Source organism: Cajanus cajan, chromosome 11 (assembly GCF_000230855.2).
Source record: "Cajanus cajan strain Asha chromosome 11, NIPB_CcT2T_4, whole genome shotgun sequence".
In the NCBI taxonomy this organism is placed as follows: domain Eukaryota; kingdom Viridiplantae; phylum Streptophyta; class Magnoliopsida; order Fabales; family Fabaceae; genus Cajanus; species Cajanus cajan.
Genome location: NC_138527.1, coordinates 29,646,964 through 29,662,135, shown reverse-complemented (window position 1 = coordinate 29,662,135; position 15,172 = coordinate 29,646,964). Strand labels below are relative to the sequence as shown.

The following is a 15,172-nucleotide window of genomic DNA, read 5'->3' as shown; positions in this document are numbered from 1 at the left end:
AATTTATTTAGTTAATTATAAATAAATTTAAAAGTATTTATAAACAAAATAAATACTTATTATATTAAAATTTTATTTTTAATTCGAGAAATTAACTTTCCACCTCTCCGTCAAGACAATTTTATGGAAAACTTATCTAAAAGTTAGCCCTGAAAAATAATAGTATATTAAATTTTGTTGAATATAAGAAATTAACATCTTAATATTTTATTTTTGAAAAAAAAAAAAACTTTTCGTTTATGAAAACGTGCTGTTAAAGTCACCTATGTTAAAAACTTTTTAAAATAGCAGCAAGAGGACCAAATCTAAATTTTTAATAATTGAAGACCCTTTATTTATTTATATAGAAGACAAATAGTTGATTACACATTTGATATACACAGGTAATCTAACGAGTGAAGCCGTGCACCCTTGTGCACTCTAGAGAACGCCACCTTCATTATATATAAACAATTATGACTATATGATTTCTCTCTCACACTCTCATACTCTTAGTTTTTCAGCTTCACCACATCGATCCATCAACACGTAATGGAATTTTTCACCAAAACCAACGTCGTCAAGCTGCGCAGCCACCTCGACAAGTACCTTGTGGCCGACAACGACGGCGAGCGCGTCCGCCAGAGCCGGAAGGGCTCCGGCCGCCGAGCGCAGTGGACGGTGGAGGAATCCGAGGGGAACAAGGTGCGCCTGCGGAGCTGCCACGGGAGGCACTTAACGGCGACGGAGACGCCGTTTCTGTTAGGCATGACGGGGAAAGCGGTGCTCCAAACGGAGTACGAGGCCGGCGTGGATTTCAAATACGAGTGGGAAGTCATACGCGACGGCTTTCAGGTGAGGCTCCGGAGTTGGAGCGGGAAGTTCCTCAGGGCGAACGGAGGCACGCCGCCCTGGAGAAACTCCGTCACGCACGACGAGCCGCATAGTTCGGCCACCAGGAATTGGGTTCTGTGGGACGTAGAGGCGGTCCAGGAGTTTTCTGCTGAGAGCGTCGTTTCGTCTTTTGCCTCCGATGATCTCTCCGTCGACTCTGAACCGGCTTCGCCGATGTCGGTTTTCTCTCTCAGCTCGCCGCCGGCCAGGCGGAACTCCAAGCTGTTGCTGCAGGTATGTTTTCTTCAATTGACTTTTCCATTCCAAACTCGTTTTCGTGCGTTGATTTTATTTTGTGTTGATTGAAAAAGAAGTCTAATTTCTTCTAATAGATTCTACAATTTATTATGTACTTTTTTAATTAATTTATTAGATTATAGTTATTTTCTTTATTTTAAAATCATTTTTACTTTAATTTAGCAGTATTTGATATGATAAACTATTAGTTGTTGTCAAAAAGCGTATATATTATTTTCTAATTTTTTTTAGTTTTAAGCTTAACTTAAATTTGAAAATATTCCTGTATTTCAGGGAAAGTTCCTAGTAATTTTGTTGTAGAAAACTACCTTGATTTAACTGCATGACTTGTAGAATGTGGTGTTTATTTTTCTAAAACAACTATTTGGTCTCGATTCCCTTGACTAAACTGAAAGCCCGTTCTACAGAACAAACAAAATTATTCTGCCTCCCCTCCTCTCTCTATTCAAAAGTCTAATCATATGCTAAATATACCTAAACAATGTGTTTTTAAGTTTAATTTTAATATAATTATAGGCATCACTTTTCATTTAATAAACTTCTTTCACCTCTTTAATGAATTTTAATCAATTAAAATATAGTTTTAAAGAATGTGTTTTTAGCACTTTTCAAAATGTATTTATAAATGCATTGTTTTATTTTAAGATTATAAAATAATGGGTAATACAATACTTGTAGTGTCATCCTAGAGAAAACCTTTTGCAGTAAAAATACACATTGGTTTGAAGTAGCTTGTAGATAAAACGATTTTTCATTAATTTGAAATTTTTTTCTTCGTATATTTAATTTTTAATTATTATATTATATATTCTTTTTATGTATTTATTTATTTTAAATTTTGATCATTAAATGATAGTTCTTACCATTATTGTTATTTACCTAAATAAGTGTCCTATTTGAATAGTCTAAAGTCATATCTTTTTAATTAAATAGCTTTTTTTTAAAAAAAAAAAGTCTTGACTTATTTAATAAATAATTTGACCTGATCTCTGCAACGTAAGCTTTATATCCTTGACAAGTTGCCTATCCTATTCCGTGATAGTAATGCACATCTTTAAGTACATTAGAATTTTAATAAGAACTTTAGTAAGAAGTTAGAATGGTTTGTTTAACATAACAGTCGATTATTTAGTTAATTTCCAAATTCTAGTAAAATATGTGGCCTCATTTGTAGTAAAATATTTGGTTTTTTTTTTATACAAGTCCAATGAAAATTTTGGACGTTCACAGGCCTAGTGTTTCTTAGACTTCCCCTATTTGAGCATGGGAGTCCACTATGAATTGATTGCCACTTGGTAGGATTTGAAGCGCTATGTCTAATGTCTTGCTTCAAGACTTCACCAACTTTTCTCCACCAACAAAAATGTCATCACACACTTCATTCATAAACAAATGCTTTCACATTTCAAATTCCAAACTCCAAACCCACTACTGAAAATTGGTCACTCGTGCGTAGCAAGATCTTTGCTGGGTTTTTTTTTTTTAAATACAAAAAACAATAAAGCTTCTTTGAGGAAGAAACTGAAATAATTGCAATTACGTAATGCACCTTTAATTCTCGTAATAATTTATTTATATAACAAATTAATTAAACAGAAATTACTTAATTTCCCAAAATATTTCATAAATCAAGGTGTGCTTGATAACTGATTTGATTCCCCTATCTTTCTTTATAAAAGTTTATTTAAAATTGATCCTTAGCATATCGCAAAGTTGTTGACTTGTTGGTGCTATATTTTCTTGGTGTAGAAGAGTACAATACTATTCCCGCAGTCAATTTATTTCTCCAACGTCCCCAGTCTTTTCTTTTTTCTTTTTTGTTCTTAAGATCAGAGTGCATACATTTGAACTTCTGATCCAACAAAAAAACAAAGTTCAACTTGAAATGAGGTCATTGGATGGTTGTGTGTTTCTAATTAATTAATAACTTGCGAAGTGATTTAGTAACTTGGAAACGTACTATGTATGAGTATAATAACATTGATTAAAGATGTCGATAGGCTGCTTATTCTTATTAGGAGTTATACGTCTACGTCAAGATAATTAATATACATGAAAACATGTATGGGTGAGAGTAGTAGGATATTGAATAACTTTTATGGAATATCTCTTTTTCTAACTCATCACCATCTCATAATTTTTTTTACTATTTTTTTATATCTTATTTCATATCATATATTACATATATCACTTTTTCTCTCTATCTTTTTATATTTTTTTTTCCCGTCTCAATCCAATTTATAATGGAATGAGTATAAATCTTTTTGAAATGGATTGAGATGAAAATACGCGAGATATAGAGAAAAAAAAAACAGAAAAAGAAAGTGATAAATGTGCTATATGATATAATAAAAATATTAAGAAAGATAAAAAAGTGAAAATGAGACAGAAATGAGTTTAAAAAATGAGATGTATGATAAAAATTACTTAATACTTTACCGATAAGATGGTTAGCAAAATATTAAATATATAGAAATAGAGAAAAGAGACTTTTTCATGCGATTTAATGATTTTGTCCGAGGATTAGAGCATATTCATGCGCGTGGGGGAAGGGGGTTGGAAGTGCATATTCATTTTATCTGACTTGATAAGGACTGGAGCCAAATGTGGATATTTTATGGTGAGTTTTTAATAGTAATTGAGAGTAGAAAATGAAGAATATACAACTTAACATTTTACTTATTTATACATGAAATCAATTCAATACACCATTGTCCATATGTCCAAGACATCTTGTGTAGACGTTATTTCATACTTTTGAGTGGCTTTTGTCTCTATGCGAATCTCCACAACTTCCACCCCACAAATTTTTTTTTTTTTTTGTCTTCCTTCTTCTATTGGTCTATCTTCCTTTATGCTTTATTTATTTATTAATTTCTTGTTTTTAGATTGAGTCTGCGAGAGGTGCCTTCTAGTAAAAGACCGTGTTGATTCTTTTTTGTTATTTTCTTTGGTATCCCCAATCACGCATCCATAGGATGCCGAGTATATCCAATATCCAGTGACTGATTGTGACTCTTTATTGAATTGGGCTGAGTCATCAATTCAACCCAGTTGCCATGGTATATCCAATACCCAGTGATTGGTTATGAATCTTTATTTAATTGGGCTGAGTCAGCAATTCAACCTATCTCCAGTGGTAAAATGATTAGCTGGATTGGGCTGTTACAAATTTTGATGTGCACACGTTGCGGGGGAAAGTTGTGCGTGAAAGAACATTTTTTTAGGATGAATCAAAACCAAACTTTCAGTTTTATGCTCAATGTAAGTCAATTTATTTAATCAAAGCCACAATTTAGATATGCTTGGTCTATGTTCGAAAATCTCTAAATTACATTTTGGAAAAAGTTTGTCTTATACTTAGTAATTTAAATTTGATGTATTGTCAAAACAATATTTTTAAAGTATTTCTGAAAAAAAAAAGTGAAGGCTACTAAGTCGGCTCGATTGATGACGACAATAATTGCGAGTCGTGTCATTTCATTTTCATTTTGATGATATGAAACTTAACTGATGAAGCATTCCCCTAAAGTCGTAAACCCACATGTGAACGTTAAATGTCCATGATCCCACCTTCACCTCTTTTTCCATCTAACCTAATCCCTTAGAACTTAGAAGCACCCAACACGTAACTGATGAAAAGCAAGACATGAACGCGTGCAGCCAAACGCGTTGTCCCCAAGTCGCCACTGCTGACTGCCTCTCCCCATTTTTCACCTCCCACAGCACAAACAACCGGTCACCGGTCACGCACACTAACTCTTACCCAACCCCCAACATTATAACTTTCAAACCATAATAATTTAATTTCACAATGGCCCTCCTTCACGTACACATATAAATACCCATTCATTTCTTCTGCACTTAACAAACAACAAACATACACATCTTCTCATATTATTCCACACATGCAGACGTTAAGCTCCAACAAGTTCCGCACCGGCATGGACTTCTTCCACCGCGCCAAGGCGGTGCGCCTCCGGAGCCACCATGACAAGTACCTCCTCGCGGAGGACGACGAGGAGTCCGTCACGCAAGACCGGAGCGGCTCCTCCAAGAGCGCGCGGTGGCTTGTGGAGTACGTGCCGGAGTACGAAAACATAATTCGTCTGAAGAGCTGCTACGGCAAGTACCTCACCGCCTCCAACCAACTCTTCCTCCTCGGCATGACGGGCCACAAGGTGCTCCAGACGCTCCCGCCGCGCCTCGACTCCTCCGTCGAGTGGGAGCCCGTCAAGGACGGAGGCCGCGTCAAGCTCAAGACCCGCTACGGCAACTTCCTCCGCGCCAACGGCGGATTGCCGCCGTGGAGAAACTCCGTCACGCACGATATCCCGCACAGGACCGTCACGCAGGATTGGATCCTCTGGGACGTTGATGTTGTTGAGATTTATGTGGACTCGCCGGCTCATGGGAATAGACCCTCTGCTCCACCCTTGCCTGTCACGGACTCTGTTCACACATTGACCACCGCGCCGTCGCCGCCCACCGTGTCTGCTAGCTTTTCAAGGCAACAGGTATGTGGGTTTTGAAAAAGGTTTTATATTTTTATCTGGGTTGCTTTGCTTTAGGAATTAAGATGATGATAAGATAGAGTCTGTTTGTTTGAATAAACTTCCAACAGAAGTATTTTTAGGAGAAAAAATGAAACTGGCTTCTTCATGAACTAAAATTAGCTTACACATGAGTTAATTTGTAATAACTTTCTGGGTAGAGTTAATTAGTTTTAGGTTGCAGAGAAACTTCTGGATAAGCTAATTTTAACTTACTGAGAAGTTTGTTTCATTTTTTCAACCTAGAAGTGCTTTTGGAGCTGAAGTGACTGCATTTTTGTGATGTGGTTTCTGGGAATCCAAAATCCTTGCCATTATGATTCAAATCGCGGTAGCAGATCATATTTTAAAACGTTGATCCGCGTGATAAACTTTTTTTTACTAAATATATTGATGAGGAACAATACCGAAAATGATTCAGCAGATGAGAGTAACTAATTAATCCATTTAAGGAAGGAAATTGTTTACAAGTTTAAAATTTGGTAGGATAAGTTTGGTTGTGTTGTGTTGAACATCTTTTTGCGGGACCCATTTGTATAAATGCGTGGTTTTTATAAGGATATTGTTATATAACGGGTGTTTACGAGTATTGGCCAAGGAGTGGATAAATAAATTACTTGTTTTTAATGGAAATTAAGGTTGGGTGTATTGGAAATCATTAATGGAGCTGGTTGATGCATTTGTTATAATATTTGTTAGCGGTTTTCCTTTTAGGATTAAAAATAACATAAGTTGTCACTTTATGTTACCTTTTATTCTCTGTGTTGTGGGTGATGATTGTGTTTGGTTTTGTTTGCAGACGAATGAATCACCGAAGGCGGAGGGGCGAACTATATACTACCATATTGCTGAAGACAATGGAGAGGTTCTGGATGAAGATGTGCAGGGGTATTCTTTGATTTTCAAAGGAAATGGAGTTGAAGATTTGACTCGAAAGTTTGAGGAAGAGACAGGGTTAGAGGGAATCATTGTGTGTAATCGGAGTCCTTTGAATAGAAAGCTTTATCCACTTCGCTTGCAGCTTCCTCCAAACACTGTGACCATGCGGGTTGTTTTGGTTCTTCCCATGTCAAAGGGTGAGTTTTATTTTTCCCTTTTCTTCCTTTTTGCTGATTTTCTTTCGTCTGAATGCTCACTTGCTTAGTACATTTGAATTATAGATTGTACCCCCAAACCCCAAATATAGTTTGGAGAGCGTTAACTTCGTTTTATTCATATTTGTCAAAATTATGTTTGAATTATTGTGTTTAAATTTGATCACGATGTTTCGTTAGAAGTGAAAGAAAGTTACTTTTCTTTAGGAACAAAACTTAGTTTTCCAACTACAATTCAACTAGTCTACTACTATGCATGAATTATCATTCATAGAAAAATGTTTTCTTGTGAGGAGGAGCAAGTAATTAGAAGCAAGAGTAAATTTCGTGGTGGACCAACTAGTTAAGCGAAGCTTCCTCAAATGTCACAAATGTTATACAACCAATAATTAATATCTGTCGTATTCGATTAAATTTTCGTAGCTGATAAGATATCAAGTAATTAAACTTTGAGAAGAATTTGGTGACACTGGTTTGACTGCTATGTTTGCGCATTAGACATCTTATTTCCGTTTGTTCCAATTTCTATCTTCCTCTTCTTTAATTACCATCCATGCTATCGTGTCACGTTAACATTGGTTTTTTTTTTTTTTTTTTTTTTTTTTTTTTTTTTTTCTTTTTCAGTGGCAAGGGACTTTGAGGCACAAGGCTTACTATGAGAAGCCTAGAGTTTTGCAACGAAAGCCTATATATATGTACTGATTGAAGCCAGTGATTATGTTTCGCCAAAGCATTCAGGAATATGTTCTAGTACATTGCATTTATTAAGCAGAATTTATCATGGTCCTGTGGGGGAAGCTTAAAGTTGCCGTGGAATGAAAATCACAACAGCAATATCCATTCATCAATGTACTTGGTTATAGGCGACTCTGATGGGGGATTTTGTTGGGGATTGTTTTTCATTAACAACAGCTTTAATATAAGCTTGCGTTGCATATGGATTGCAGGAATTTTGTTGTGTGATGGTTATATAATTTTCTGTGCTTCATGATTTTTCTCTAGGCAAAACTACGAGATGTAAATAGTATAAGTTTTGTCAGTAATAGATGATTTTTTTTATCAGATATGAATTTATAATATTGTTCGGAAATTTAGAAACATTTTTTTGTTAATCAAGAGTTTATTTGTGCTTAGTTGTCTCTGAATGAAATATATTGATTCAAGCCAAGTGAGTTTTATGAGTGAGTGGTATCGCTCAGGTGAAGATAATTCCAAAGGATTGAGTGCATTACAACCTGTGTTGGGTTCATTAGGTGGATAAGCCCGGCATGTGCCAAAAAGTGACAATTGTTTCAGCTACATATTTCATTATTAAAGCACATAGAAGCAGTGCACAGTTCATATTATGAACCATATAAATAAAACCAAAAACTACTAACAGTAATAGTATTAAACAATGTGTCTACTCCAGCATATGGGGCAAGTAAAAAACAATGAACCAGGAGCAAACATTCAGAGAGTAAATAAATACAACATTACAACATCTCAAGGTAGTTTGTAACATTACAACATCAATCAAAATTTCCAGTTCCGATCAGAACAACTTAACTTGAGCATTAGCAATTAGCAAGATCAGCCATGTTAGTTTGTAACCAGTGTACAATTTTTAGTGGTAGTGGAAGTTTCACTTGTAAATGAAAGGGTGGAGCTGCTGGAGCATCTCAAGGTAACCTATTTTTCATCCCAAACATTTTCTTCAATATGAAACAATCAAGGTAAAGCAGAGCATATTTCAAATATTATTGGACATCTTGATTAGAAAATGTGAACTACAAAGGATGCTGAATAAGCATAAACGTATTCCCATACCTGAAAATGTGATTAAAAGTTTAATACCTTTGTTATTCTATATATTTGTATGTATTAATATTTGATGGATTTCACATACATAACCTTCATTCTTGGTTAATCATAAGTCTGAATTCAACTCTCCATACTATTAAGTATTGGCGCCTTTTATCTCCAAGTCGACATTCCCCCCAATCGAGGGCCTAATTACTAAAGAGCAGGCAGCTATGAATACTTTTATTTTGTCCTCTCTTACTCTTATGCCCTTAAATCAAAATCATGAGCAGTGGCAACTTCATAGGTGGGTTATCTTCCAACATTGGATATTGAAACCGTTGGAAATATGCCTAAATATCTTTAGGAGAATAAATTAGATTTTAATAAGAATATTTTATTTATATTTTAAATATTTAGATTTAATCTGTTTTAATTATTTTAGGATTTGTTTCCTTATTTTTAGAATAGGATAATATCAATATTTGATTTTGTATAACAAATTTTCTCTATAAATAGAGACTCATGAATAAAATTAGAGTATGCTCTTCTGATAAAAAATAAGTCTTATAAAATATTCTCTCAAACAAATATCATAAAATAACCTCATCGGTGGTATCTAGAGCTAAGGTTACGATCTTGGAGATGGAAGCAGAAACAAACTTTTCACAAATTTTCCCACCTATTTTTGATGGAGAAAGTTATGATCTTTGGGCGGTGAGAATGGAGGCATACCTAGAAGGTTTAGATCTCTGGGAAGCTGTAGAAGAAGATTATGATGTTTCCGCGTTGCCAAACAATCCTACCGTAGCCCAAATGAAAATTCACAAAGAAAAGAAAATCAAGAAGGCAAAGGCAAAAAGTTGTCTCTTTGCCTGTGTTTCACAAAATGTTTTCACCAGGATTATGACTCTCAAATCGGCAAAAATAATTTGGGATTATCTAAAGGAATAATATGCTGGAGATGAAAGGATTCGAAGCATGCAAGTATTAAATTTAATGAGAGAATTTGAAATACAAAGAATGAAGGAGACTGAGACAATCAAACAATAATCAGACAAATTGCTTGCATTGCTAATAACAAATTGCTTGGCATTGCTAATAAGGTACGATTACTAGGAACGCAATTTCTTGATTCTAGAATTGTTGAAAAAATTCTAGTAACTATACCTGAAAGATATGAAGCTTCAATAGCGGCTTTGGAGAACATAAAGGATCTGAGTAAGATCACTTTGGCAGAGGTGTTACATGCATTGCAAGCATTAGAACAAATGAGGCTTATGAGAGAAGAAGGATCTATGGAGGGGGTATATTTAGCCAAAATAGTGGCAAAAACAAGAAGAAGGAATTGTTTCAAGAGAACAGTCAATATAATAACACTCAAATTTTTCCACCATGTCCTTATTGCAAAAAGACTAATCATCCACAATAGAGATGTTGATGGAGACCTGATGTAGAATGTGACAATTGCGAAAAATTAGGACACCTAAAACATGTATGCAAATCTCATGAGCAACAAGAAGAAGCCAACATTGTTGAAGATCATCAAGAAGAGGAAGAAGAAGAACTACTTTCAATGTCATGCTTTATGACCAAAAAACCCTCAAAAGCTTGGATTATTGCTAGTGGTTGTACAAATCATATGACTTATGATCGAGAACTCTTCAAAGAACTCAATAAAACTGATATCTCTAAAGTTCAAATGGGGAATGAAGCACACCTTGCAGTAAAAGTCAAAGGAATACTTGCTACTAAGAGTCATTCATGTTTTAAATTAATATCTGATATTTTATACGTTCTTGATATTAACCAAAATTTGTTGAGTGTTTCTCAATTATTAGGAAAAGGCTATAAAGTGTTATTTGAAGATAAAAATTGTGTGATTAAAGATATACACAACAAAGAAGTGTTCAATGTTCATATGAAAGGCAAAAGTTTTGCTTTAAATTTGGAGAAGGAGAAGCCAATTATAAATGAAAATACAAGTGAAGAGCACAAAGATGCATGTCTTCAAAAGAAGTTTGATGATCAAGAGGAGAATGATGATGAAAAACTACCTTCAAAAGAGAAGTTCAAGACAAATGTTAAAGTGGTCCTACTCAAGAAGAATTAAAACAAAAATCACAAAAAGAAGAAACTAATCAAAAAGAGAAAAGACATATTTTGAAATTCAAATTTAAATTAGGTAATAAAGATATTCTGTTAAGGAGAAGTGTTGAGAATATGCCTAAATATCTTTAGGAAAATAAATTAGATTTTGATAAGAATATTTTATTTATATTTTAAATATTTAGATTTAATCTGTTTTAATTATTTTAAGATTTGTTTCCTTATTTTTAGAATAGGATAATATCAATATTTGATTTTGTATAACAAATTTTCTCTATAAATAAAGACTCATGAATAAAATTAGATTATGTTCATCTGATTAAAGATAAGTCTTATAAAATATCTTCTCAAATAAATATCATAAAATAATCCATCAGAAACGTAACACATGTTGTGTTGTGGGGGGAATCTTCCATGGTTTGTGCCTAAAATGTTGAACTTCTGAATCTAAGAAATTGGCTATAAATAGTGAGCTAGGTGACATCTTAAATTATGTCATGTCGGTGTTATATAGCAAACACAGAAATATCTTTTCAAAACTTTATCATTCTTTATAATAAGTTTAGATAAATTTCTCGGTAAATATTTACACCAAAAGAAAATGAAAAAAAAAAAAAACAAATTTCATCAATCAAAATCAATTTATGCAACTCAATCTTTTTAGTAACTCTATTTTAACATATTCATTAGTAGATGTGTATTTTTTTAGTCTATATCATATGTGTCTTTTACTTGATGTAATATTATTTGAATCAAATAGGTGATAAAGTTGTTCCTCTAAATATTCAAGACAATTATAAACTCACGATTCAAACTTGACATCATTGACTAAACTGAAATAATCCATATTAGCTGATCCACACACTTGATAGTTAAATAGACGTGAATAAGTTTAACTAAGTATAATTTATTTATTTTTTCTTATAAATGGTTATCCAAAAATTTATCGAAATTAACTCTATTGTTTTTATGTAAACAATAAATGTTTTCAATAACCATACTTTATTGTCAATTTTGATGGGGCTCTCGACATTTGTAGCTAGTGAGTAAGAAGAATCTCAAAGATTCCACTTTGATGATACAAGATTGTTTCCAGCTACTCATGGTTCTGGCGGTAAATAGGTTTGGGTTAAAAGAATTTTACCAATTGCATCCTTGTTTGCTTAAATTCTCACGTATACCTATGTTGCTGCAGGGTGCAAAAGGTAGTGCTTTTTGAAATTTTATATTGAAAAGGAGGTATTTGATTTCCTAGACTTCCTTAAATATGATGTATTAGCAAATGGCTTTTTGTTTCCATTTCTGATTGCTGTTCTGTAAATATACAAGTAGGATACAATTCACGTGTCTGACTTAAATATATTTGTGCACACAATACAAGATGAAAGCAGTTTTACTTTAGAGATTTGTTAAAAATGTAGTATAGGTTGAATATCAAGACAACACATGAAACTAAGTAGTTTATTAATTTATTAGTTATGCAGTGCATAAAATGATACATCAATTGACACCTTTTATTTTTTTTTGTAAGGCCTAGGTATTGCATTATAATGGCTTAGCAGAAAGAAGGGCTAATGGTTCGTAGTAATGGGGGTGGATATCAAACCTTGTCAATTTAGTATTTACTGATGATCCCCATATTAACAAACTTTAATATATAGTTTGAAATGTATTTATATGAAGACAGAAATAAAATAATGAAATAAATGAAGTTGCAAATCATACAGATTCACTTTTAATACATCCATAAAAAATCCTACAGAGGTCAAATAAACAAGGAATAAGCAACACAGATAGTTGAACATTGTCTAGCGACATGTTCATCAAAGCATATTATACTGAACTCCATTGTGAACTCGATTGAACAAAAGAAGAAGCACTGAAATCTTCAAAAACATTTAGCAGGCTGTAGGAAGCTTTGGATTTTGGATCTCAAAGTTGCAAGAGTTCTGATCACAAGAAAGAGCAGAGTTTTGAATCTTCTGATCACAAGAAAGGATAATTTAGTTTAGAATAAAACACATTTTGTAAATAAAAAATAGGAGAAATTTGATTCCAATAAAAAGCATTAGATTTTGATTACTTGAGCCATTTATACAGGGGATGAAAGAGAGGAGAAATGAGTAGTTAAACAATGAATTAATTATTTTTTTCATGCTTAAAAATTATTCTTGTAGGTTTAAAACTCTATAATTCCCTCTTTCCGAATGTTGGATAGAGAAGACATTGATACAATTCGCCAAAAGATATTAAAAAAGTCCTAAATGGAAGGGGAACGTTGTAAATATACACACACAAGAAGGAATAACATCCACAATATAATATTCATGGCCAACTCCGAATCACAATATGTGGAATATGATATATTTTTGGCCAGTCCTCTCCCCTTTCTTTCTGACATCGCTTCGCTAATTCAGGGCAATTGTAAACTGTCAAACTATTCAAACTAGTAAGTCTTAGGCTCATTGAAAGACATGCCAACTTGGGACAATTGGCGAAGCAACGGATGATTTGCAAAGCAGTTAGGCAAGGATTTGAAGTTTTGAAGATTTGTTAATGTTAACTCTTTCGGGGCAATCATATATTGTTAAGTCTCATGCAAATCTTCCACCTCTCTGCAGCCTTCAATCTCCAAGTCCTCAAGACAAGTTAGGACCTGAGAACCTGCTGACACATTTAACTTGGGACACCTCTTAATTTCTTATTTCTTAAGGTGAATAATGTCAGTTGGGAGTACCTCAAGTTTGGGGAGCCATTTCATACGCAGTGTCCTAAGAGAAGTAAGCTTTTGTAGCATCCCATTTGGAAAGTGTTCAAGTTTGGGGAGCCAATTCATACGCAGTGTCCTAAGAGAAGTAAGCTTTTGTAGCATCCCAAAGTGTGCTAACTCTTCATTACATTTAATCCACAGGGATTCAAGAGTAATAAATTTATGAATTGAACTTGGTACATGTTGATTTGCATTTTCCTTTTATACATAGATCATTGATAGATGGATGGTTAGGGTCTTAGAATTATTAAAGTGGATAATTCAATCCGATTCGACCTAACCTATCATGGATTGAATAACAAGTGGACTAATTTAATCCAACTCACCATTAGGTGAGTTTAAAAAAATCAACATGTTAACTTATTTAAATTAATAAAATTATAAAAAAATAAAAAAAAAATTATTGAACTTTATAAAAAGTATATATTATAATCTTATATTTTAGAATTAACTTAATCAACTTACAAAATTAATTTTGTGGATAAAATATTGACAAATATATCAAATTGATACTAATTATTATAATTTCACAACTAATATGTACAAAATTTATATAAATTAACATTTGGGAATCTAAAAAGTAAAATAAAAAAGTATATTAAGTGAAACAAACCGATTCACCATGAGTTGACTCATAGTGTTGATTCATAGTGATATGGATTGTAAGTGAGTTAGACCAATTTTTTCTTATAAGTAGAACAAGTCAATTTTATAGTCCAACTTAGGTCAAACTTATAGTGAGTCAAGTTGACTCACGAATTTTGATCCAATTTGATAGCTCTAGGATAGGCAAACCCAACAATTTAGGACATTAATCAATTATAAGTAAAGAAAGGTATGTGAACATGTTTTTCTCATCCTTTCTTGATAACCTTATTACGTTTGGCTGCTTCCTAAGTAACACATATTTCAGGGCCATATGAGTTACTCCACTGCCATTCGACTCTTCATGTAGATAAGGTAATTCCCCGAATGTTGGAAGTTCTAAATAGCTTTTGCAATCTGACAACTCTAAAAAAGTTAAATATTTGAAAGAAGGATATGCATCCATCTCGGAAAATAGGCACCTTTATATCCTTCCATGCCAAAACTCTGAAGCAGTTGGATATTAGGTTGAAGCACTTTAAGAATCTCTTGAACATTTTCTTGTAATTCTGACCTTTATTTCTATCTCACAATAATCACATCTGCTTCAATTCCTTACATGACATGTTGATTTCTTTAGCATCCATTATACTTTTCACTCTTCATATTCATGATGTGAAGATATCCTTTAAGCTTTAGTGGTCCCAACTCTCCCAAAAGAAATCATTTTCCCTGGCCAACTATGTAAGTACTTAAATTCCTTAGAGAAGTCAACTTCCCTATTTGAGGAGACAAGTTTGATAATGATAAACAACTAATCGAAGATAGCTTTTGTAGAGCTTTTAAGCATATTAAATTGGTAGATAACTTTTGGAGACATTCATAACTGTTTGGGTTTAATATCTACAAATTTCATAATTTATATAATGATTCTAGAAGAGTTTCAAAGATACCACCCAAAAGGTTCAAGTATCTTAGATGTTTTAGATCATCAATTGAAGATGACAATTCTTTTCTTTGTTCATAGTGAAGCACCCACAAAGAATAACATTTGAACATAGGAACAAACAATTGCCCAATATTATATCTACTCGATATCCATTTTCTCAAAGATTTGACTTGTTGCAATTAAAATGAGTTGGCTACCT

General features: G+C 33.4%; 1 protein-coding gene across 2 annotated transcripts; it reads left to right on the top strand.

Annotated features, from left to right (window-relative positions):
• The first annotated feature begins 404 nt into the window (after nucleotides 1-404).
• LOC109799838 (uncharacterized) lies at nucleotides 405-7,842 on the top strand. 2 transcript variants are annotated; one of them, XM_020360475.2, is made up of 4 exons: nucleotides 405-1,107; nucleotides 5,046-5,648; nucleotides 6,484-6,760; nucleotides 7,403-7,842. In XM_020360475.2, exons 1-4 carry the CDS (start codon nucleotides 532-534, stop codon nucleotides 7,435-7,437), a joined length of 1,491 nt encoding a protein of 496 aa, XP_020216064.2. In that variant the 5' UTR covers nucleotides 405-531; the 3' UTR covers nucleotides 7,438-7,842. The 2 variants fall into 2 exon arrangements, with proteins under 2 accessions (XP_020216064.2, XP_029127446.1); XM_029271613.2 differs by lacking the exon at nucleotides 405-1,107 and adding an exon at nucleotides 4,138-4,395.
• The last annotated feature ends 7,330 nt before the right edge of the window (nucleotides 7,843-15,172 follow it).